The following is a 26607-nucleotide window of genomic DNA, read 5'->3' on the forward strand; positions in this document are numbered from 1 at the left end:
TTTGTTTTTTTAGTAACTCTAGGAATTACTACACATCCTTAACATTTCCGTCTAGTTAGAATTAGTATTTTCCCACTTCGAGTAGAATGTAGACATAGGTGCATTTAACCTCCTCCTTTATGTTGTTGTCATGTGTATTATCTCTGCATACATTGAAAACATCATTAGATATTATAATATCGTGTTTAACTGTCAAACATTTTTTAAAACTTAAGAGGGGAAAAATAGTGTGTTATATTTACCTAGCTATTTATTATTCCTGTTGCTCTTCCTTCATTTCTGAAGTTTGAATATCATTTTCCTTTTGTATGAAGATCTTCCTTCAACATTTCTTTAGAACAGGTCTACTGGCTATGACTTCTCTGAGTTTTTCTCCATATGATAATGTTCTTATTTTACCTTCATTCCTTAAGTACAATTTTGCTGGATATAGATTTTTGGGTTCACAGTGATGTAGCACTTTACAAATATTCCACTTCTTTCTGGCCTTCATGAAAAATCTGCAGTCATTTGAATGAATGTTCCCCTATGTATGATCTGCTGTGGTTTCTGGCTGCTTTAAGATGTTTTCACTGTCTCTAGTTTTTGGCAGTTTATGATGCCTCTGGGCATTGATTTCCTTGGGTTTTTCAGCTTGCAGTTTGCTGAGCTCTTGTATCTGTTAAGTTAATGTTTTGAATCATTAACTTAACAATGGTCTATTGTTTTGCACCCCAGTCTCTTCTCCTTCTAGAACTCTGATGACAGAGTGTTAGACCACTGTTGTTGTCATACAGGTCCCTGAAGTTCTGTTGGGATCTTTTCCCCAAACTTTTCTCTCTGTTCTTCAATTAGATAATTTCTGTTGAGCTATTTACATATTTACTGATTCTTTCCTCTTTCATCTCATTTTATAACTGCATTTTGCCACTGGATTTTTATTTTAGTTATTATATCTTTCAGTACTAACATCTCCATTTGATTCTTTTTTTCTATTTATCTGCTATTATTTTTCATTTATGTCAAAAATGTTCACCATTATTTCTTAGAGCATGGTGATATAAGAGCTGCTTTAAAGTCTTTTTGTGATAATTCCAACAACTATGTCGTCTTGGTGTTGCCATTGTTGACTATCTTTTTCCTTACAAGTTATTGAGATTTCATAGTTCTTTGTGTGTCCAGTAATTCTGGATTGTATCCTGGGCATCTTAAATATTATGTTACGAGACTCTGGGCCTTGTTTAGTTCCTATGGAAAATAATGATTATTAAATTTCTTAAGCAGTTGACCCAGTTAAGTTTAGGCTGCAAGTTCTTACTGACCCTTCAGGGACTTTCTTATGTCAGTTCAGATTTTAGATGTTTTCAGTGCCATTTAGATAATGTGGATCACCCAGTGGCCCCTGTGGGACCTATAAAATATTCCACCCCTTGGTTCAGTTCTCAAAGAACTATTCAGGGTCAGATCCACTCATACAGCTTAGGGGTAAATCCGGGAGGTCATACACAACATTATGGGAGCATCTGCTTGAGACCCCTCCTCTTGGCATTCCCCCAGGCACTTCCTGGTGTCTAGGAGTCCTCCATTCCCAGTTTTCTTAATGAAAGCTGGGGCTTTCATTTTCCCACTCTGCCATACACTTCCTGCAACTGTTTCTGCCTGTTAAACCAAGAGGCAGGAAGACAGAGATAGAAAAAAAAGAAACAGGGATTCTCTCCTATGCCCTTAGGACCACAGTTCCTCTGGTCAGAGAGGATTCCTGTCTCTCAGAATTTTAGGTGTCTGCATGACCACCACTGCCATTACTATAATGAGACTGCCTAGGGGAATAGGGTGGGAGAAATCATCACTCAAATACAAGTCTTTCATTCCCTCATACCCTTAAGGACTCTTTTCCTTCTCTTCAGATCTGAGCGGGCTTCTTTTGGAGTCCTTTATGTCCCTGCCCAGTCTCAAGCTGGTATTGAGTTCAGACCAGGGTACATCACAGGAACAACAAGACAAGAAACTCACTGCAGAATCAGTTTTACTTCGAATTCTGGTTTCCCTCCCCAGTCCCCCTGCTGTTGTTTCCCTCCAGAGTCCTCAGACAGCTGATCTACACACTCTGCCCAAGGTTTTCCACTGCACTCAAATGGATGGAGTGAAGTGTGCCACTCCATCTTTATCACTGTTTACATATTGATGGTTTAGGAAATCACTAAAAGAATTTTCTAAGCACTGTTTGCCTAGTAGCATGAGGAATACAAAAACAAAAAGAGAACAAGCATTTATTTGAATGTATACCACAATTTTTAAGTTAATACAATAACCTCATAGGATAGAAGTAAAAAAAAAAAAAAAGCAAGAGGGGCCAGGTTTATGTCTGGATAATGTGGCCTTCCCAAAGCCACAGCCAACAGTGGTCCTTACTATCTGAAGGGCAGTGTATGTTTCATAATTAGGAAACGTCAGGGATTTCGTGAATTGCATTTTAATGAAGCAGTCCAAAAAGAATATGCCTTAGCTAAAACTAACACTGTTGCTTTTGGGGAAATGTCAAGCTGTGTAGCTGACCAGCTGTGGGGGAATTGGGAGTCTGAAGACCTCCACAGTCCTGACTTCACCCATGGAATGACAACCTATCCATGTGGCCAGATAGGTTGTCCACTACAGACTCCAGGTGAAGCTTTTCTCATGAGTTTTGATGTGAAAGGCACCTCTTGGAGCTGTGCACATTTTGGCTGTGTGCTCTGTTCACAAGGAAAGGTCCTTGGCAATTAGAAAAACTGCAGGATGGCAATGACCGCCTGTCGTTTATTCTCTTCATTTGCCCTCTGCCTCTTTCTTCTTGTTCCAGTGCTGGAGAAAGACGATCATTACCTCTCCAGAGTCTTTTAATCTCCCTAGAAGAAGCCGTCCACTCTCGCAGAGTGCTCCAACAGGACTGAACCATGTGGGCTGGCCAGAGCACACACCTGACACTGGTGAGTTACACACCTCCCTCTTTTGCTATGTACTCTGGATCCTGCATGAAGGACAAGAAGCAAGTGCTGTTGGCAGGGGTATCCACTCACCTGGCAGAAGTAGCATGAAGGTGAGAGAGATAAACAATTGTCCCCTTCCCTTCAGTTAGGGAGGAGTGCCTCCCACGCAAAGAAAGGGAATTCTTGGCCGGGAGCAGTGGCCCATGCCTGTAATCCCGGCACTTTGGGAGGCTGAGGCAGACGGATCACTTGAGGAGCTCAAGACTAGCCTGGGCAATATGGTGAAACCCTGTCTCTACCAAAAATACAAAAACTAGCTCAGTATGGTGATGAATGCCTGTAATCTCAGCTACTCGGGAAGATGAGGCAGGAGAATTGCTTGAACCTGGGAGGCCGAGGTTGTAGTGAGCCAAGATCGTGCACTCCAGTCTGAGTGACAGAGTGAGATGCTGTCTCAAAAAACAAAACAAAACAAAACGGAATTCCTAGCTTGGGGCAGATTCCATTGAGTCCCCCAGCTTGGCTTCATTAGTAGTTAATTTTGAGCAGAACTACTGACTGTCCCTTTGTCTCGTAGTAGGTTATATTAACTTCAAGGAGACAGAATCATGTAAGGAGCTGCCTCTGATCAGCTGATGGCACTTGGGTCTTTTCCCATGTAAGGAAAAATGGTCTCTTCCTTGAGTTTTATGGCAGCCTCTGTGAGTCCCTTTCTCCAAACTATAGCAAACAGCATCACATCACATATTTGTCATAAAAGGCCTGGCTTTCCATGTTAGAAGGGAATTGGGCCACAGGTGAGAGCCAGGATGGGGTCTCTTTGTGTGTAACATCTGTCTTCTGGTGGAAGGACAGATGTGGGGTCTCAGGTCTTGAGCAGGTAAAGATTGTGTTAGGTGGTGACCTATAGTCTAAAAGCTCATGGCTGTTAGAGGAAGGGGCCAAATCTGGTGTTGAAGAAAAATAAACAAGGGCAATTCCCTAAGAGAGTTAGGAAAACAAAACAGCCACACCCGTCAAACACATGCTTTGTCCATGTTTGGGAGGAGTGGGCCGGCAGTGGAGGCTGCTGGTAGTCAGGGTCTGTTGGTGCTGAAGACTCATAGAAAGCTAGTGTGGTGAGGCAGAGGATGATGACGCATGGTGGTCAGCCCCGAATGCTGGAGTTTGATATATAAGGCATATGCTAAAGAATCAGCTCTGATGTGGCTGGTCCTGCGGGAGCTGGCTGCTCAGATTAGCTGGTGGACATGTGGTTGTCCATCAGCAGATGGACATATTTAGGCTGCATTGTGAAGTGAACTTTTATTCTTTCCCACATACAACTGTGATCTTAAACTCACAAGCAAAGTTACGAAAAGGTGCTTGATAACTGTTGAACAAACTTTCCCAATTTCTTGCATGAGCCCTTCATTAAGTCATAGAGTTATTTAGAGTCTTGTGGAAAGGACAGTAACCAGGGAGAGGGATCTTTTCCAGAGAGAACCCTCAAAGCTGATTTTGGCCTTTCAATTCAGTACCTCCTTAAAATTCAGAGCTTCGTAATTGTATTTTCCTATTATTTCAGTGTGTCACTTGAATTAACTGGCAAATGAGTTCATTGCAGAAGAAATTTTAAAACCTCAATGATACCAGTATCATTGAGCATGTGTGCACACACAGGGAACCGCTCTGGAAGTCAGAGGTCAGGGCTCTGGCCACAGTTCGTCCTGGGGTGAGAAACCGGGCACATCCCTCTATTTCCCCATATGTCAGGTTCCTTTTTTCTTTCTTTTTTCTCAGAAATTCTGCAAGAAAGTGATCAGATTCCTTTTCCTTCAAAAAAGGAGTAATAGCTCCTGTTTTCCTATCTCGTAAGAATAAGGGGAGGGACTAGCCTGGATCTCTGAGATTAGTTTAGGAAAACTCTCTTTTCTTTCCTTAATTACTACTTCCACTCCAACTGATCTGTTCCTGACTTCTTAGGATTTCTACTTTATACAGATTGTATTTCTAGTTTCTATCCCTGGAACCTCTCATCATTCTCAATTTTTGATCAATTTTCTGCTCAGTTCTGGGAAAATTCCTCAGTTTCATCTTCTGCTTAGTTTTCTTGTTTTGTTTTGTTTTTTCTCACCTGTGTTCACTGTCTTCACTGGCGGTTTGTGATTTGGTGATCATGTTTTTAATCTGCAACAATCTTTCCAATTTCCTTTTGAAGTCATTAAGAACTGAAAATCCCAAAACCTAAAATGCAATAAAATAAATAAATGGGAAAAAAAAAAAAACCACAAAAAACCTCCGATGCTTGTATAAACCCTGATGCTTATATAATTTTTCTTTGTTTATTAAAACATTTTGGCCTTTAAAGAAAAAAAAAAGAACTGAAAATCAGGATTTTTGTAAAGTTTTCTCACTATTTCCAAATATCAGTTCATTTCCAAATTCATCTGCTCTTCTTTTGAGGGTTTTTTTTTTTTGAGACTCTAGCCCAGGCTGGAGTGTAGTAGAATGATCGATCTCAGCTCACTGCAACCTCCACCTCCTGGCTTCAAGCAATTCTCCTGCCTCAGTCTCCCTAGTAGCTGGGATTACAGGCACCCGCTACCATGCCTGGCTAATTTTTGTATTTTTAGTAGAGACGGGATTTCACCATGTTGGCCACACTGGTCTCGAACTCCTGACCTCAGGTGATCACCTACCTCGGCCTCCCAAAGTGCTGGAATTACAGGCATGAGCCACCGCGCCTGGCCTCTTTTGAGGTTTTTTATTAACAGGTGAAATGTCTTTATTTGCTCATCCATGCAGAAAGCAGACCTCCCCCAGAAGTACTGTGTTATCAAGTAGCACAGGAAGTGGCATTCTTCCAGAGATTGTTATGGGTTCCCGTTCAGATCCTTCAAACGCAGCCAAAGTAGGATGAGGACAGCAAGGCTTTCTTGTGATGAATGCCATGAGTCACTGCCTAAAGGCTTGGCCAGAGCCATCAGCAGTCCTGGCAGGAAGCCCCTACCCTTCACTAGAATTTCTTCTCCATGTTCGGAGGGGTGGCCAAGAATCAGCCTGATGTGGGAGCAGGCCACCTCTTGCTGGCAAGTCGGTGCCCAAGATAAACCCCACCACACCCGCCCTCTCTCAGTGGAGCCAGCAGGGCCAGGTGCAACTCTGTGAGTCCCTGGTGTCTCCAGAGTTCATGCCTGTGGCTTTGGAAGAGTGGGCAGTGTTTTACCAGGAATACATGGTGGTATGGTTATTTCACACGCTGTAGGTCACCTCTTTCTTCAAGCCACTTCATTGTATCTTGTGGCTGACACCTTTCTTCAGTTTCCAGTACTAGTAAAGGATGCTCTCTTAACCAACCTCTGCTAGGTTCAGACTTTTCTTTTACAGCTTCCTCATTTCTCTCAGTCTTCATAGAATTGAAAAGAGTTAGAGCCTTTTCTTAAAAGAGCGTTGTAGCTGATATGATCTTCTATCTAGACTACTAAAACTCTCTTCCTATCACAAGGCTATTTCACTTTCTTATCATTCATGTGCTAACTGGAGTAGCACTTTTAATCTCCTACAAGAACTTCTCCTTCACATTCAGAATTGACTGTTTGGCTTGGAGGCCTAGCTTCTGGGCCATCTTGGGTTTGGGCATGCCTTCCTTACTAAACTGAATTGTTTCTAGCTTTTGATTTAAAGTTAGAGAAAATGTGACTCTTCCTTTCACTTGAAAACTTAAAGGCCATTACTGGGTTATTAATTGGCCTAATTTCCATATTGTGTATCTTGGAATGGGGAAGCCCATGGAGAGGGGGAGAGACAGAGGAATGGATGGTCAGTGGAGCAGTCAGAACACACATCATTTGTTGATTAAATCTGCCATCTTCTATGGGCATAGTTGATCCCTAAAACTATTAGAGTAGTAACATCAAAGATCACTGATTACAGATTACCATAACAGATATAATAACAATGAAAAAGTTTGAAATATTGAGAAATTTACCAAAATGTGACATAGAGATGCAAAGTGAGCACATGCTGTTGGAAAAATGGCACCGATCAACTTATGCAACGCAGTGTTGCCACACACCTACAATATGTAAAAAGCACGCTATCTGTGAAGCACAAAAAACAAGGTATGCATATAGTTGGATGATGTTTTTTATCCAATCTGACACTCTCTGCCTTTTGATTGGGTTATTTAATCCACTCACATGTACTGTTATTATTGATATATTTGGATTTATGTTTACAGTTACTTCTTGTTTTCTCTGTCTTATCTTTTTATTGCTCTAGTCCTTCTTTACTGTTTTCTTTTTCACTGAGTGAATATTTTCTAATGTAGTATTTTAGTTTTATGAATGATTCCTTCACTAAATTTTTTGAGGTTTGTTTTTAATGGTAGCTAGGGTTTAATATATAGATAGGGTTTAGTATATAGATAACTTACCAGCATCAACTTCAGATTTATATTAACTTAATTCCAGTAATATATAGAACTATTACTGCTTTATAGCTGTATTCCCTTCCCCCTTTTTTGTGGTATGATTGTTATGCATATTGTACCTATTGATGTTATAAACCCATCAGCGCCTTAGTAAAATAATTACTATCTGTCACCATTTTCTTAGCCTATTACAGCTTTTTCTCATCTATTTCCTTTATGCTGTTATGACATATATTACATTTCTATGTTATATGCTCAATAATACAGTATACACATATTTTTTTATACAATTGCTTGTTACTTAGGAGAAGATAAGAATATATAGTGTTTTTTATAATTACCTAATTACCTTTTCTAGTACCCTTTTTGTATTCATGTGGATTTACATCATCATATGGGGTCACTTGCTTTCAGTCTAAATAACTCCCTTTAGTATTTCTTATAAGTTAGGTCTACTAGCAACAAATTCTCTCAGTTTTGTTTATCTGGGAAAATCCTTATTTAGTCTTCATTTTTGAACAGTTAGCTTTCTGCATAAAGAGTTCTTAGTTGCCAAGGTTTCCTAAAAAAAATCCTTTTAGCACATTTAACACACTATCCCACTGTCTTCTGGCTTCTATAGTTTCTGCTAAGAAGTTAACTGTTAATCATATTGAAGAAGGCTTGATAAGTTATATGTTGTTCGCTGCTGTTCTCTTGCAGCTTTTAGGATATTCCCCCTTGTCTTTTACTTTCAACATTTTTACTATGATGTGTCTGTTTGTGGACCTCTGGAATTATTTTACTTGAAAATAACTGAGTTTCCTGGGTGTGTAGGTTATTGTTTTTCAATAAACTTGGAAAGTTTCTGGCCATTATTTCTTTGAATATTTTCCTCCTCTCCTTTCTCTCTCTCTTTCTGATATTCCCATTATACATATGTTGGTACATTTAATGATGTCCTACACATCTCTGAGGCTCTGTTCATTTATTTCATGGTTTTCCCTCTGTTCTTTGGCTTGTGTAATTTCTATTGATCTAGCTTCAAGTGTGCTAATTATTTCTTCCATCTGTTCAAACTGCTGTGGAGCCCTTCCAGTGAACTTTTTATTTCAGTTATTGTATTTTCAACTCCCAAATTCCCTTTTTAAAAAAATTTGAATGTGTTCACTAATATTCTGTTTGATGAGACATTGTCACTATATCTTCATCTTTTTTTTTCTTTTCTTTTTTTTGTTTTTGGAGATGGAGTCTCACTCTGTTGCCCAGGCTGGAGTGCTGTGGCATAATCTCTGCTCACCGCAGTCTCCACCTCCTGGGATCAAGTGATTCTCCTGCCTCAGCCTCCCGAGTAGCTGGGATTACAGGCACCTGCCACCACGCCCAGCTAATTTTTTGTATTTTTAGTAGAGACAGAGTTTCACCATGTTAGCCAGGTTGGTCTTGAACTTCTGACCTCATGATCCCCCTGCCTCGGCCTCCCAAATTGCTGGGATTACAGGCATGAGCCACTGCACCCAGCCAGTCTTTGTCTTTTAATCATGTTTCCTTTAGTTCTGTGAACATGTTTAAAATTACTACTTTGGATATGATAAAGCTGACATGTAGTCATTCTCACAGGCAGTTTCTATTGCCTGCTTTTTTCCCCCATTGTATGGGTCAAACTTTCCTGCTCCTTTGCATATCTCATAATTTTTGATTGGAAACAGGACATTTTAGATAATATTATAGCCACCCTGAGAAATGCTTCCCCACTGGGTTTGCTATTGTTATTTGCTTACTTATTTAGTAACTAGATGAGCTGTTTTAGTCAAGTCTATTTCCTTTCCTGTGGGGGTTAAGCTTCTCATGTTGCTCCTAAAGGAGATATAGTGCTGGGTATGACCACAGTCACCATGGATGACAGTGGCTTTACTAGGGCTCTCTTCTACGTTTCTCTGACCACATCACACTGTGAAGCTCCACTCATTTGTTGCTGATTGTTCTGTTATTTTCAATATTGTCCTAGGGCGTAAATTGCTTTACAAGCTAATCCAATCAAATTCTGGCACATCTCAGAAAGGAACACTTTCTGAGGTCAGTGTTTGGTATTTCTTCTGATCCTAGAAGGGCTCCTCCCAGCTGCCTTATTCTCTGTTCTCTCATACAAACCAGTGGGGTTATAGTCCAGGCTATATCTCCATTAGAGCCACACATTTCCTCTCAATTCCCTTCACTGCAGCCTCCACTGTTCTTGAAAGCACCTTTAGGTTTCAGCTTGTCCATGCTTACAAAGGAGGCCAGTTCCTTTAGGAAGAGATCAGGAGCTGTTTTACAACCTGCTTTCCCTAGGCAAATTCTTTGAGTCCTAGCTCTTGGGTGAGGACAATGGCAAGCTTCTTTATGAGTGACATTCTGTGGAGCCCTTGGGGAGGAAGAACAGTAGCTTAAGGTCCTCTCACCTTACCTCTCCTACCACGGAACCACCAACTTACAAGCAGGGGGAAAGGCTATCCAAGCCTCAGTATTCTCAGCTTGCCAAAGAAGGAAGCCACCCTGGTTTACCACTGTCACCAGTAATAGGTGGTTTCTGGACTGAGCCTCAGCAACAGATGGTTGGGGGCAGGATGAAAAATGCCGCTGTCCTGATCTTCCAGGGAAGAAAGATCGCTGCCTGAGAGGTTGGGGGAGAAGGCGCCCTGTGTTGCTGGCGCTGTAGTCTGGAGTGGAGTCTCTGCCTCACTGAGCTGTAAAGGGGGAGAGGGGAACGATCTTGGTTAAAACCCTACAGATTCTCACCTTTCTTACTGAATTGTCATTGATTTTCTTGAATAGATGTTTCTTTTTCTTTTCTGAAAGGCCTCCTGAGTAGCTGGGATTAGAGGCGCCTGCCAGCATGCCCAGCTACTTTTTTGTAATTTTAGTAGAGACAGAGTTTCACCATGTTGGCCAGGCTAGTCTCAAACTCCTGACCTCATGATCCACCTGCCTCAACGTGCTGAAATTACAGGTGTGAGTCACTGCGCCTGGCTTTTTTTTCCTTCTTTTTTTTTGGAGACTGTCACCCAGGCTGGAGTGTAGTGGCACAATCTCAGCTCACTGCAACCTTCACTTCCCTGGTTCAAGCAATTCTCCCACTCAGCCTCCCGAGTAGCTGGGACTACAGGTGTGTGCCACCACACCCAGCTAAATTTTGTATTTTTAGTAGAGACAAGGTTTCACCATGTTGGCAAGGCTGGTCTTGAACTCCTGACCTCAAGTGATCTGCCCACCATGGCCTCCCAAAGTGCTGGGATTACAGGCATGAGGCACCACTCCTGGCCTTGAATAGACGTTTCTTAATTTGCTGTTTACTCTTCAGGACCGTGCCAGAGGTTTTAAATGGTTGTTTTTAAAACAGTATTCACCAGTTTCACTGAGGAGCAGGTCAGTGGAGTTCCTCTCACTATCCTGCAAAAGTCAATCTCATTTTCTCTAGTATTGATCATTTCAGTGAGAGTCTTAGAGCAGATGTTGAATGGCTGTGCTCATGGTATATCTAGATACATTTCTCTTTTTTTTTTTTGGAGATGGGGGTCTCACCCTGTTGCCCAGGCTGGAGTGTAGTGGCATGATCTCAGCTCACTGGTTCTCACCCAGCCTCTGAGGTTCAAGTGATTCTCCTGCCTCAGCCCTCCTGAGTAGCTAGGACTACAGGTGTGTGCCACCACACCCGGCTAATTTTTATATTTTTAGTAGAGACAGGATTTCTTCATGTTGGCCAGAATGGTCTTGAACTCCTGATCTCAAGTGATCTGCCTGCCTCAGCCTCCCAAAGTGCTGGGATTACAGGCATGAGCCACCGTGCCAGGCCTAGATACACCTCTTAAACTTCCTTCTTATATCCCCAGCAGCTAGCATCATGTTCTGCACATAGGAGGTTTACAGTGTCATTTGCCAAAGACAATAACAGTATTCCAGCACAAAGTGTCTGGGGAATCCTCCAAATGGGGAGAAAGGGAATGAATGGTTGCACCATGGTTCAAAGCATGCGTGGCGAGCACTGGAACCAATTCCACCACTTCCTGGGTGTGTAATCTTGGATTATTCTGAGCCTCAGTTAACTTCAGTGGTAAAATGGGGCTAAAATGGTAGCTATCAGATAAAGTTGTAGAGATTAAATAATATACGCAAAGTACCTCACATCTGATATATGCTTAATAAATACCAGCTAACATTTCTGACATTGCTAGGTGTGGCTTCATATCTACACATCATTTCACTTAATCCTTACAATATTTCTGCAAAAGTAGTTGTCAGTATTCCTGTTTGTGAATGCGGAGAGAATGATGCAGGAAGATTAAGTAATTTGCCTCAGGTCACAACTAGTAAGAGACAGAACTGAACCCAGGATTGAACCCACATCACTGTGGCCTTGGGCTTCTTTCCATCCAGCACTGTTGTGGAAACTGAAGGGCAGGGTTAATTAGGAGAGACAGGGCAGAAGCCCGTCTTTAGACTTAGACAAGCTTTGATCTCGTTCTGTTTCTGTTTTTACATGTACAATAACAGAATTTCATTTGCCACTTTCCCATTATCAAGCCAGCCTCAAAAAACACTGAACCTTCAGTGCTGACCTTTCTGATAAACACACTGCATTATGAATTCATCTATACATATACACACGTTGCATACATACACACAAAATCTGTATACACAGAACATATATACAGTCATGTGCCACATAATGGCATTTTGATCAGTTACAGATTACATATACCATGATGGTCCCTTAAGATGACAATGGAGCTAAAAAAATCATCAGGTAGTGAGTGAATGTGAAGGCCTAGGACATTACTATACACTATGTAGACTTTATACACATTACAAAACAAATTCCAGTTCTGCAAGTTCTATTCATATTAGTCCCTTAAACAAGTATACCATTACCATGTTAATATTTATACTACATTTTTATTGTGCCTTTCCTATGTTTTGATATGTTTAGATACAAGAACACTTACCACATGTTACCACCCTACAGTATCCACTACAGTGACATACTGTACAGGTTTGTAGCCTAGGAGCAATAGGCTACACCTTATAGCCTAGGTGTGCAGTAGGCTGCACGTTTAGGTTTGTCTAAGTACACTCTACGATGTTGGCACAAGAAAATCACCTACCAACACCTTTCTCAGAACATATCCTTGTTCAGCAACACATTACTGTATATGAACAATATATGTAAATGCCCCTAAATGATTATTTATGATTTTAAACCTACCATGTGATGGTAAAGGGATCGTCTCTCTCTCTTTTAATAGTATGAGAAGTGGGCCTATGGGGATGGAATCTTCCCCTGGTAAAGGCAGCTAAGTCTCCCTGTACCAGTCTTTGTCCCCAGAGATTCCCAGCACCTTTGATGCTAAATGTTAATTTCAGCTGTCCTCACTGCCAGGGTCTTAGGAAACATGGATCCCCTTTTCACACTGGAGCTCAAATGGGGACACTCTGCCTTTTCCCACAGGACAGCTAGGACAAGAGACCTGATTCACATTTACTGAGGTCTCCGGAAGACTGAAAAGGGAAACAGACTGAGTAAAAGCATGGGGTTCAGCTGTCTGGCTGATACGGTGGCTCACATAGGCTCCATCTGCTCAGGCCATGGCCATCTCTATGCACTAGCATGGCACCCTCCACTTAGCAGCACACCGCAGGCCCCTAAAAGTCCTGAACCCAGACAACGAGAATCCTCCCCTTCCTGATCAGCTGGTGGTGGGGTCCATCCCCCTATTCCTTCATGGCTGCTTGCCCAGCACAGAGCCTGCAGCAGATGTGCTGTACTCCCTGGACACAGTGGTGGGTAATGCCCCTCTGCCCTCACGGTGCACCTGGTCTGCAGGGCGCAGACACGGGAGAAGCAGCAAGCCACTGACAGACAGAATAAGTGCTGGGAAGGAATCAATGAGGCCTCACTGATGAGGGACATTCACTAAGATCTGAAGACCAAGAAGGAGCCAAGCCATGAAAAGCCAAGAGAAGAGCATCCCAGGTGAAAGGGGCAGTAAGTGTCAGGCCCTGAGGTGAGAAGGAGGAGCAGCAAGGTGGCAGCTGTGGCAGAAGTGCAGGGAGCATGGGACAGAGAAGAACAGGAGGAGGCAGAGAAATCAGTCAGGCAGAACATGCAGCATCTCCCAGGTCTTACAAAGTGTGAAGGGAAGCCTCTGAAGATACTGATGCAGGAGAGGAGCAAGATGTGATTTATGTGTAGTTTAGAGCTCCCTGGGGCTGCTCAGTGGATGAGACTGTTGCCAAGCACGCTATGGCGGTGATAGCAGTGGAGTAAGAGAGAAATGGACAACTTGGACATTTATTTTGGAGGTAGACCCCACAAGACTTGCTGATGGCCTAGGAGGGGTAGTGGACTCTGGCAGTGGCCATCCCTTCCCCACCCACCAGGGCTGAGCTTGCAGCCTTCAAAGGACAACTGTAGGACACAGATGGTGATCCCATGCAGAGGAGCCTACACGAGGGATGAGGAATGGGAGAGCTGCTCTTCCCAAGGACAAGAAAGAATAGAAGAGGGCAGGTGTGGTTGCCCGTGCCTGTAATCCCAGCACTTTGGGATGCCGAGGCAGGCTGATCACAAGGTCAGGAGATCCGCCATCATGAGATCTGGAGATCTGGCCAACATGGTGAAACCCTGTCTCTACTAAAAATACAAAAATTAGCGGGGCATAGTAGTGTGTGCCTGTAATTCCAGCTACTCGGGAGGCTGAGGCAGGAGAATCGCTTGAACCAGGGAGTCGGAGGTTGCAATGAGCCAAGATTGCGCCACTGCACTCCAGCCTGGTGAAAGAGCGCGACGCCATCTCAAAACAAAAACAAAAACAAACAAACAAACAAAAAAAGGAAGCAGAGGCTGGAAGGGTGTGTCCTGGGTATAGAATGGCCACGAACGACACACTTTCCTGGAGGAACTTAGGAGGGGGCCTTGATGTGATGCTGTGGCTGAGTTACCCCCCCCCATTTCCATCAATTAAACACCCAGCAACACCGAGTATTACCTTATGCACGTACATAGCTTCCAGTCTACCTACGCCTGTGATGGCCCACTGCCCCAGCCCCTGGGTTGTTAGGTTGAATATACATATATGTACTCATGATAGACAAGATACTAGAGGTCTCACAGGGAGAGGAGACAGCATCTATGAAGTTGCAGGGCCACTTAAGGTACAGAGTTGGGAGCATATACAAAGTCAGGATGGAGGTGGGCCACAGAAAACAGACCCCAGTGGAGGGAAGGGCAGCAAATGCCCAGCTTTCTAGCACCCACCCTATACTAGCTGGTATGCTGGAGCAGCGCATCCACCTCTCATTTCATCCTCTCCCTCTCACTACTTCTGCCACTTACACTAGAACCAGCCCCCAAGGGCTTTGGGGGAATAATGACGCTGTGTATATGGTGGGGGGGTCAGGTGAAGGCCTTCAGCAACCCTGCTTAGCCCCTATCACGACTGCCCCTCAACCCCCAAAGGAAGACCAAGTCTCCCACAGTTTTTCACTTCCTGGAATTTGCATTTGTATTTCATATCCTGACTTTTTGTCACCTGTGTGGAGCTACCAAGGTAGCTTGCCCTCTGGGTTGACTCCAAGAATCTACCAAACCTATGAGTGACTGGGAGCGGCAGATGAAATAGTAATGCCCTTCCCTATCCACAACTCCCTCACACATACACACACCGAAAAAATAACTCTGTAAGTCCTGGCTCCTTGCTGCGTGCCTCGTGGCCCGTATCTTCGTGTCTGAACTCTTGCACTCTAAAATCCGGCCACTGAACTCTCCCACACGCTTTCTAAAATCATTTGGCATGGACTAGGACTCTACTTCACACGCCCTCTTATTCACCACAGGGTGCGCCCCGGGAGGGGCGCGCTCCTGCCCGTACTGTCTGGAGGGTCGCAGGTGCCGGGTGGTCCCCGCTCACCTTGCGTGTGGCGGAGCCGAGACTAGGGGCGGGTCCCGGCCGAGCGCGCGCCCCGGATCCGGCGCGCACGCCTGCCCGCCGGGTCTCTGCCCCGGACCGAGCGGGACCACCTGCTTGCGTCCTCGCCCTGGATGGCGTGGGCAGCGCCGCCAGCCGTGCGAGCTGGAATCCTTCGCGAGGAAAAGTGGGCGCCCGCCCGCCTTACTCACCACCGCGGCCGCCGCGAGCCTGGGCGTCTCCTAAACATGGCCCTGTCCTGACACTCGCGTGCGGATGCAGGTGGCGGCGACGCGGCCCTGCGGACACCCAGGACAACCCGGAGTCCCGCGCCCGCGCCCGCGCCCGCCGCCGCTGCCGCTCCAGACCTGCGTGCGCGCGTGCGTGAGCGCGTGCCGACCGGGCCCGCGACCCGCACCCGGGTGGCCGCCGCGGCTCAGCGCCCGCCGGGCGGCCTGGAGTGGGCAGCGAGCTGACGCGTCGCGCCCTGCCCAGAGGGCGCCTGGCCTGGCTCCCAGCCACGCGCGCCCCGAGCCTGCCGAGAGTCCCCGCCGCCGCGGCCCCAGAGTCCTAGCGGGGGGCCGGCCGAGAGCCTCAACGGAGCCCCATGATGTCAGCCGGCCCGGAGCGGCGACCACGCGGCGACGAGGATGGGGCCGAGGACGCCGCTCGGCCGCCCGCACGCCCCTCGCCCTCCGACGGCGACCCTGGCCCCGGCTCGCGCGCCCAGTCACCCGGCAGCCCCGCGGCCGCCGCGCCGCCGCCCCCGGCCCAGCCTCCCCCGAGCCTGTGGCTGGAGCTCGGGCCCGCCTGCAAGCGGGCGCAGCAATGCCCCAGCGAGTCGAGCGGGCAGACGAGCGGCGACCTCGGCACTAGCAGCAGCAGCAGCGCCGGGCTGTCCCCGGGCTCCGACTCGGACAGCAGCGGCGTGGTGTGCGGCGGCCGCGGCGGCAGCGGGGGCATGCGCGGCGCCCTGTCCCGCTCCTGGAGCCTGGAGAGCCTGCGCTCGGCCACCGCCGGTAAGGGCGCCGCCGCCGCCCCCGCGCCGCGCGCGCCCTCCGCGCCCGGGTCAGTGCTCTTGTGCCCCTCGTCCTTCCTGCCTTTCCTTCTCCTCCCTCACTTTCTGCCTGTCATTTCCATCTCCTGGTCTCTTCCTTCCCATTGCTTCGCCCTGCTATTCCTTTTCTTTTTTTCTCGTTTCTTCCGATTCCCCCTACCTGTCTCCCTGATCCACGTCTACCGGTGGGCCACCTGTGACAGCTGGGACCTTGTTGGCCCCCATACCAGGGCGCGTTGTCAACTGGGAAACTGAGTGATTAAGGTGAGACTAGAATTTGGTGCCCGATGTGCCGTGTTCCTTTCTCCAAACTGCTCTTGACCAGTTGCACATGTCTAGCTTTCCCTACCGCACCTGCTAGCTTCTGTAAAGCCAGGAGGATGGAAGAGGGCCACTGCTGGCCGAGGGCGGGACAGATTGCGCCACCTGACTGTGAGTGCGCTTGGTCCTGACTCCAGAACTGTGGTTCCCAGCGGAGGGGGCTGGTCCTGGGCCCTCTGAACAAGAGTGTGCTTTGCGGACCTGGCATTGCTCTGGGACTTTGTGCTCCCTGTAGCGCTCCCGAATCTACCTGGAGGGCCGAATTTAGATTACTGGTTGAGAGGAAGATTTTGGCCCTAAATATTAATGGAGTAAGGAAGTCAAGAGTGGTTTTATGAATGGTGATCACCTGTCCTTGGTTATTTAGTGACAGAATTCTTTATATTTCATTTTTGGCAAACACTCTCAAATATTGTAGCTTTTGCAATGGGGTTTGTAAAGGGCGACAGTTGCTGCCTGGAAATGAGGGAGTTATACACCCACCACGCCTGTGCATGGAGCTGGAGATGCAGCCTGTGAAAGCTGCAGGGCCTCACATAGGTGTGGAATGAGACTCTGAGGCCAGGGTCAGAGCATCAACGCCAGAGGAGCAGGGGGCCATACAGATAGCAGAATGTGGAGCGCAGGCCTTGTTGGGGAGGCACAGAGCAAGGCCGGCTCTGGCTGGGCTGAGAGCACCTTGAATGACAGGTTCAGCACTTTGCGGTCAGCGAGTGTGGAAGAGGGAAGTGAAGGACATATAGAACTCTACATTAAGCACTCCATGACTCATTTCCCTCTCCCAAAACAAACTCATGAAACAAAAAAGTGGAGTAATCCAGCGGTTGATGTCTCTTCCAGCTGAGAGTTTTTCATTGTTCTACAGCCCTGATTCCATCACATCCTGGTTCCCTGGAGACTGTCCTTTCCCTCCACTCTGAAGCTTAAATAGAACCCATTTTGGATACGCCAAGCTGGATCATACCCTAAGTGGGTCCTGAAGGAAACTGGCAGAGGACACCTGGCCCTTTCTTTACTCAGATGGCTTTCCTTCCTTTCTGGAGGCAAAACGGCTCAGGGAGGTGGCCTCAGTCCTCCCATGGACACCTCCTCCTTTCTTCCTTCCATCTGCACCAGTGAGACAGATGGAAATGGCAGAGACTCAAGTTTATTAGGCAGCGCTGAGATCCAGGGACTTCCCAGACCATCCTAGGGACACAGAGGCAGCCTGGACGATTTTCAGAGATAATAACGATGTTTGCATGAAGATCTGGAAAGAGTGTGTGTGTGTGAGAGAGAGAGAGAGAGTGTGTGTGTGTGTGCGTATGTGTGTGTGTGTTGGGGGTTCGGGGTGAGGAAAGAGGGCAGGGTAAGAGCTGAGGCCCAGGAGTTTGCTCTTTGAGGGGCCCAGGGCTGCCCAGCAATGGCAGAAGAGGGTTTAAAACAACGTGATGTAGTCAGAGTTGATGTGAGACCCAGAAATGAATGTTGTGCCCGTCACAGACACTGCACCACTGAGGGTGGGTTCTGGGTGTCTCTAGGTCCATAGGCAGCACGCTGCGCCGAGAGTGCTGGTCAGTAACCGGCCACAGAGGCACTGAGGAAGACATTTAGTTACCTCTTCATCCTCTCTGCCCCCTCTTCCTGCCGTGTTTGGTAGGACCTGCATAAGCAGTGATCAAAACTTGGTGTGTAAAAAGACACTGCTGTGTATGCCTTAGAGCTGTGTGAGTCTGAAGCCGTCTGTCCTTCTCAACTGGATTCCTGGGCAGAATTAACTGTGGTGCCTAGGAGTCACGTCTCTTCTACAATAGCACTAGCTATTTCCCTTTCCTGGGAGGAATTGAGGAAACAGGACCTCTTTGAATGTGTGGTTCAGGTGAGGAAATCTAGTTGGAAAAGGCTGGTAAGGGAGGAGAACTTGAAGGGAAGAGGAAAGGAAGGTTATCTTTTGAGTACTTTCTACATGCCAGGTACAATATTCCCTGCTAATCTGATTCCAAATAGGCTCAGAGGTGCAGTAACTTATCCAGGGTGACCTGATGAGGCTGTGTCTGAGCAGAGCTTCAGGCCCGGGTGGGTGTAGCATGATGGGGTTCTTTGCTGGGTTTTCAGCCGGTCTGTGCCAGCAAGGACGAGCAGTGTGGCGGTCTGGCTGGTGCATTGGAATAGTCCTGGCTGCTCACACACTCGCTGATGCTATTGTTTTCATTCAACAATCATGGCTTTTTCCTGGGTGCCAGCTTTCCTATTTGCAAAGCAAGGAAATTAAAAGCAAAGATCTGACCTCTTTGCTAATCACCTCTCAAATGCCATGACTCTAGTTAGAGGTATTGATCTGGGGAGGGGGGGCTCCCCACTGAGTCGGCCTTGGTTGCACATTGTGTTTTTGTTTGACTAGTCTTAACAGCTGAGATAAAGCACACGTGTGTTTAGCTGAACTGCGTTTCTCTCTTAAGGAAGATTTAGAGTTCCCAGTAAGGGATCCGCTTGATTGTGTGATTTTTGTGGTGGGGCTTGTTGCTAAACATTTTTGGAGTTCCCAGCAATAATCTGAAAAGTTAGTGGTTGGGACTGAGTGGTAGCTTCCTTGCAGGGCAGAGCAATAGACAGGGAATCCAGGTAGGACCTCTAGACTCGCCTTACTTTCAGAAGGCTTCTTGACTGTTAAATGCTCTGTGTTGACATTTGCACTGAAATACCGTTCATCTGGCTGTGGAGAGGACTTCCCTTTGAGGCAGAATCTGAGTACGAAATGTAGCTGACGGGGTGGAATTTCCACTGCCCTTCTTTCTGCCCCGCTGTTCTCATCTCCCCTCGGGCCCCCTGAGCCTCCAGCCCATCAGCCGTGCTGTCACACTGCCGGCGCTCAGCTGAGGCTTTCACAGTTTCTGTTCTGGATGTGTCATCCGACAAGCTTAATTCTCAGTTTGGGCTTCTGGGGCTGACAGTTTTCACTTTCACCTGCTTTTCCATGGTCAGTGTCGTGGGATCTCTTCTTGGTGGAGAAGCTATGCTGCTTCAGCCTTTCCCTGCAGGCCCCTGTGGCATGCATCCAGCCCAGGAACGTCCACGGGCTACTCCCCTTCTGCAACCAGACATTTATTTCACACCTGTTGCGTTCCAAGCACAGTGCTAGGCTCTAGAGGCGGTAGATGAATCATACACATTTCTTGCCCTTAAAGAAGTCACAGCACAGGGAGACAGATGGTGACACCCCATTATGTGTGCTAAGCACTCTGACAGAAGCACACCCCGCAGAACGACGAATGGGGCTGCCCAAGCCACCCTCAGCTGTCGCTTCGTTAGGATTCACAGAGCTCAGAAACATGATTATACTAGAGGTTCTGATTTATTCCAGCGTAAGGGTACAGGCTGAGGTCAACAAAGGGTACTTAGAGCAGAGGGCAGGAGATACCAGGCACCAGGTCCAGGTGTCCCCTCACCCGTGGAATTCCATGCACAGTGCTTCATTCACTCTGCCTCAATATGTGACACCTGTGAAATATTGCCAACTAGAGAAGATCCCCAAGTGTTGGTGTTCAGGGTTCTTACTGGGGGTCAGTTATATAGGCATGCAGCATCCACAAAACTGGCCGTAGTTACCCAGTCTCCAGCGCCTCCAGAGGTCAGACTAATAACAGCGTAGTTCAAGGCCCCCTCAGACCATAAATCACATTGTTGGTGGAAATTATCTGGCATAGCCCAAGACCCCGGATACACAAAGTCACTCTGATCAGTTAGGATATTCCTAGGGCTTAGAGGTGATCTCCTAGGAGCTGGGCAAGGGCCAGTTCTTCGTTTGGAATTTGTAGTGTTTGAACCTCCCCAAGCCTTTACTACATAGATGAGGAAGCTTAAAGTAGGAGCACCAGACCCAACCTATGAGGAGGGGCAGGCCAGGAAGGCAATGCTTTCGAGAAACCATTCGGAAGCAGGTGCTCCCTGAGACCTAACACCTGCAAGTTAGCCTTGGTAAGCAACAGAGCTTGGTAACAGCTTTTGAGAGAGAGGACTAACATAAACAAATGCAGAAGGAAGTAAGAAGGAAGGGAACCCGTGTGCCCTGAGCCCCCGTGCTAGGTACTGCATTGGGTGCTTTCAGTCTGCAGCAATTGCAAATGTATGAAATGAAGAACATTGCAAGAGATGAGACTAGAGACAAGCCGGCTGCAGCTCCCTGCTAAGAAATAGGAAATATCGGCCGGGCGCAGTCACTCATGCCTGTAATCCCAGCACTGTGGGAGGCCGAGGTCAGAAGTCTGAGACCAGCCTGGCCAACATAGTGAAATCTCGTTGCTACTAAAAATACAGAAATTAGCCGGGTATGGTGGCATGCACCTGTAGTCCCAGCTACTTGGGAGGCTGAGGCAGGAGAATTGTTTGAGCCCGGGAGGAGGTTGCAGTGAGCTGAGACTGTGCCATTGCACTCCAGCCTGGGTGACAGAGCAAGTCTCCATCTAAAAAAAAAAAATGAAAGAAAAGAAAGAGAACAAACTATCCATGATATTTGTAGCTGTGGAGAGGTTTTAAACAGAAAGTTTTTGTGGCCACTTTGCTTGCTTGCTGTCCCCTCTTAGAGATGTTCCTCAACTTACAGTGGGGTTACATGTGATAAACTCATAAGTTGAAAATATCGTAAGTAAAATGCATTCAGTACACCTAACCTACTGAACATCGTAACTTAGCCCAGCCTACCTTAAACGTGCCCAGAATACTTACATTAACCTGCAGCTAGGAAAATCATCTAACACAATGCTGATTTTACAATAAAGTGTTGAATATCACATGTAATACTGTGCTAAAAGTGGAAGAACAGAATGGTTGTATGGGTACTCAAAGTACAGTTTTTACTGATGTGCATCACTTTCGGGCCATAGTAAAGTAAAAAATTTTATGTCCGACTACCGTTACGTCAGAGGCCATCTGTATTTACTTTTAAAGTTATATACAGTAAAAGGCACACCTTTTGGTGTACAATTCTTAGAGTGTGACAAATACATGCAGGTAACCACCACCATAATAAAAATATAGACGAGTTTTATTGCCCAGAACATGAGTGCAGCCCTTTGTGGCCCACTCCTTCCCCCACCCCCCATGCCTCGCTGATCTAGACGCCATCCCTACAGATTTGCCTCTTCCATGATGCCATAGAAATGGAATCATATCATGTTGCCCTTTGACTGGCTTTTTTCACCTAATGTATTGTGTTTGAGATTCATCCTCATGTTGTTGCATTTGTCCTTAGTTTTTTTTCCTCTTAGTTGCTAAATAGTATTTCAGCAAATGGATGTACCACGGTTTGTCATCCATTCACAGCTGAAGGATATTTAGATTGTTCCTACTGTTAGGGTGTCACAAATAAAGCTGCTGTGAACATTAGAGTGTGAATCTTCGTATGGACGTTAGGTTTTAATTTCCCTTGGTAAATACCTAGGAGTGCATAGCTGGGTTATATGGTAAATGTGTGTTTGTATAAGAAACTGTCAGCTCTTTCAGGGTCAGACGGGGTGATTCATGCCTGTAATCCCAGCACTCTGGGAGGGCGAGGTGGGTGGATCACCTGAGGGCAGGAGTTGAGACCAGCCTGACCAACATGGAGAAACCCCATCTTTACTAAAAATACAAAATTAGCCGGGCGTGGTGGCACATGCCTGTAATACCAGCTACTTGGGAGGCTGAGTTAGGCAGGAGAATTACTTGAACCCAGGAGGCGGAGGTTGCGGTGAGTTAAGAGCACACCATTGCACTCCAGCCTGGGCAACAAGAGCGAAACTCCATCTTAGAGGGAAAAAAAAAAAAAAAAAAAGGAAAAGAAACTGTCAGCTCTTTTTAAGTAGCTTTACCATTTTATGGTTCCTTTTGACCTGTATTCTCACCATTAGTATTGCCAGTATTTTTTTTTTAAGCCATTCTAGGCTGTGCGCAGTGGCTCACACCTGTAATCCCAGCACTTGGGGAGGCCAAGGCAGGTGAATCACCTGAGGTCAGGAGTTCAAGGCCAGCCTGACCGACATGGTGAAATTCCGTCTCTACTAAAAATACAAAAAATAGCCGGGCATGGCTGGTGCATGCCTGTAATCCCAGCCACTTGGCAGGCTGAGGCAGAATCGCTTGAACCCCGGAGGTAAAGGTTGCAGTGAGCCAAGATCATGCCATTGCACTTCAGCCTGGGCAACAAGAACTAAACTCCATCTAAAAAAAAAAAGCCATCTGTTAGGTGTGTAATATCTCAGTTGGTTTTCATTTGCATTTTCCTAGCAACTCCTAATGTTGAGAATCTTTTCATGTAGGTATTTGGCATACACATATCTTCTTTGTTGAAACATTCAGACCTGCATAATTTTATTGGATTGTTTGTTTTCTTTTTGTTGTATTTGGAGAGTTCTTTATATATTCTGAGTGCAAGTACTTTGTTAGATATGTGATTTGCAAATATTTGTTCTAATCTGTGGCTTGTATTTTACTTACTAATAGTGTCTTTTCCAGAACAAAAGTTTATAATTTTGATGGAATCCAATTTTTCATCTCTCTGTCTTATAAAACACACTTTTGGTGTTACATCTCAGAACTCTTTACCTAACCTGAGGTCACAGAGAGTTTCTTTTATGTTTCCTTCTAGAAAGTTTTACAGTTTCATCTTTTCTACTTAGATCTATGATCTGTTTTGAGTTAATTTCTTAAGGTTCGAGATAAGGGTGAAGGTGCATTTTTTTGTATATGCATACCCAATTTTTTTAGCACCATTTGTAAAAAAGACTATTTCTTTCTCCATTGATTGCCTTTGTACCTTTGTCAAAAACAACAATCTATATTTGTATGGATCTATTACTATCTCTGTTCTATTCCATACTGTAGCTTTAAATTAGTTTTGTCTTCCAGTTTTGTTCTTCTTTTTCAACATTGTTTTATTCTTTTTTGTCTTTTCATATACATTTTAGAATCAACTTGTCAATAACTACAAAATATCCCCTTGAGTTTTGATATGGATTGTGTTGAATCTGTAGATCAATTTGGGAGGACTGACATCTTAATAGCATGGCGTTAGTTTATAAACATCATACATCTACATCTAAGGTGAGGTGGCCACACCAAGAGCCCCTCACCAGACCTCACTGCAGTGCCTTTATATTTTGGTGAATTTCTCTCTTCTCGACATTTCCAATATATTTTCAGGTTCCTGAGTCTGCCAGAAAGTGACTTTCCTTAGTAAAATCTGTAAGGTTGGGACCCCCATAAGCCAGGTACTAGGCCAGTTTTTCCAACAGGCCTTTGTAAGCATTGGCTCCATAAAGCCAACCTTGCTTCCTAAATGTGTCTGGTTATATTTAATTAAATGAAAATCACCCTCAAATAAGTCTTTCCAGGCAAGGCCTCGGGCTGTATAACTAATGTTTCTAATAAATGTCCTGTTAACAAGGAAGACAGATTCTTACTGAACCTATGAAATAATTATATTGCTGTGAAAATATGAATACTCAAAAGAGTTTCCAAATTCTGGAGGGGTTAGGCAGGAGAAAAACGTATCGCTTACAAATGTTTCATTTCAGTTTGTAAGAGCATAGTCTAGTAAAGGCCTATTAGTGAGTTAAAGATAGCTTGAAAGAAAAGAAAAGGGGGATCCTTATATTCCAGAAAAGAGAACATTAAAATATCAACAGTGCTTCAGATAAGAGCCACAGTCATCTTCATGAGTTCATTTGGTTTTATTTAATTAATCCTTGCTGCACTCTCTCTTGGGTTTGCAGTCTCTTGAACCTGCATTCAGAACTAGAGTTCTGGAAATCCTGACTCAGTCTTCTATTGTGGTCTCAAAGTTGTTGACATGACATCATCAGAAGCCTTCACCCAAGAGTTCCTGGCAGGGTCCTTTCCAAAGAAGAGACAGTCTTCTTTGTTGAAGAAACACTCAGGCCAGTAGCTGAAGCTTCAGAGAAAAACAAAAACCTATCTGTAAGCTATCTGTGAAAGACTTAAAGTGGCTGTGGTTAATGTGTTACTGAAAATTTTCAAAAATGAAAGACCCGCTGAGAGCTCATACTGAGGATAGTGCAACTGACAAGGAAATGTGACTGTTTCTGCAATATGCAAAATAAGATCAAATCAATCAACAAATTTTAGACAGCAAAATTATATAATGATTAACCTTATTTTCAAAAAAGATAGTTAACATTACACCTAATTATGGAAATGGATGAACATAACCTTAAATATCTTCAGATACAACATATTATAATCCTGACAAAATTACATCATGAATATACCAAGCATACAGTTGGAATATACAAAGGTTATTACCAAGAATATCCATAAAGAGATTCAGTAAGTCTAGAGCAATCCCTAAACATCTGAATATTAATAAACCTCCACAGGTAAGTAATGTGAACCCCTGATGAAAACTGCTGGCCTACAAGAAGCTGGACTCAAATAAAAGAAGCAAAATTGCAATCAAGTTAACATTTAAAAATTAAGTGAGGCCAGATGAGGTGGCTCATGCCTGTAATCTCAGCACTTTGAGAGACTGAAGCAGGCAGATCACTTAAGGCCAGGAGTTTGAGAGCAGCCTGGCCAACACAGTGAAAGTTCATCTCTACTGAAAATACAAAAATTAGCTCGGCATGGTGTTGCAGGCCTGTAATCCCAGCTACTCAGGAAGCTGAGGAAGGAGGATCACTTGAACCCAGGATGTAGAGTCTGCAGTGAGCCAAGATCCTGCCACTGCACTCTAGCCTGGGCGACAGAGCAGGACTCTGTCTCAAAACCGTAAATAAATAAATAAATAAAATAAATGAAATTATGACTCCTAGCCCCATACTAGTACTTCTTCCAAGTTACTCTTTGATACCAGGCAGAGCAGCACCAGGGCTCTGTTACATGAAAACCCATCAGGGACAGTGAGCACTTCAGCATTTCGCCAGAACCTTCCCACGCAGCATAACATTTCCGAAATATTTACCATTTTACCCATGCATGTCCAACCCAGAGAAGGCTCAGCATCTCTTCTGATTTGACAGTTTTTCCCGTTCAGCTCATCAACAGTAACAGCAAATATTACATATCAAAACCTAAATATTCCTGGCACTTGTTTTTTCTGCAAGGTGAGAGAACAGATGATTATGACTTTCCAAGCGCCTACTGGGAAATCTCAAAGATAATTTTAGGTACACAAGTTATCATTTAGTATTTGATTTTGGAAAGGCAAAATATCAAAGTTGTCTGTCATCAAAAGTCATCTGATTTAAACACTGATTAAGATAGAATCTTCCTGGGTACAATGGCTCGTGACTATAATCCCAGCACTTTGAGGGGCTGAGTAGGGCAGATCCCTTGATCGCCCTGGGCAATATGGCAAAACCTGTCCTACAAAGAAAAGAAAAGAAAGCCAGGTATGATGGCTTACATCTGTAATCCCAGCAGTTTGGGAGGCCAAGCCCGGCGGATCACGAGGTCAGGAGTTCGAAACCAGCCTGACCAACATGGTGAAACCCCATCTCTGCTAAAAATACAAAATTAACCGGGTGTGAAGGTGCGTGCCTGTAATGCAGCTACTCAGGAGGCTGAGGCAGGAGACTCACTTGAACCCAGGAGGTGGAGGTCGCAGTGAGCCGACATTGTGCCATTGCACTCCAGCCTGGGCAACAGAGTGAAACTCCATCTCAAAGATAAAAATAAAAAAACTATCCAGGCATGATGGCACATACCTGTGGTCCCAGCTACTTGGGAGGCTGAGGTGGAAGGATTGGTTGACCCAGGGAGGTTGAGGCTGCAGTGAACTGAGATCCACACCCCTGCACTCCAGCCTGGGCAACAGAGTGAGATCTGTCTAGAAAAAAAAAAGGACAGAAACATGGGCTGCTAAGAACAATACATGGCTACCTATTTGACCAAAGTGACAATAATTTTTTCTTGTCAACCTTGGCCTACAGAACAATAAAATATTTTAAAATGAACATAACTGTAAAGAACCCT

At 45.3% G+C, this 26607-nt stretch overlaps 1 protein-coding gene across 3 annotated transcripts in view; it reads left to right on the top strand.

Moving 5' to 3' along the window:
* The window catches only part of ARHGEF4 (Rho guanine nucleotide exchange factor 4), a 207971-nt gene that overhangs the window by 114347 nt on the left and 67017 nt on the right, over positions 1–26607 (top strand). For 2 of the 3 annotated variants that reach the window (XM_032263939.1, XM_032263940.1), the window contains exon 1: positions 15720–16300. In XM_032263939.1, coding sequence (XP_032119830.1) covers positions 15889–16300 — 412 coding nt within the window. In that variant the 5' untranslated portion in view covers positions 15720–15888. Of the gene's footprint in view, positions 1–2818; positions 2946–15719; positions 16301–26607 lie in introns of those variants that run through there. The other variant, XM_032263938.1, reaches the window with a different exon arrangement.

Source organism: Sapajus apella, unplaced genomic scaffold, assembly GCF_009761245.1.
Source record: "Sapajus apella isolate SASKATOON/1434 unplaced genomic scaffold, GSC_monkey_1.0 scaffold140, whole genome shotgun sequence".
NCBI lineage: Eukaryota > Metazoa > Chordata > Mammalia > Primates > Cebidae > Sapajus > Sapajus apella.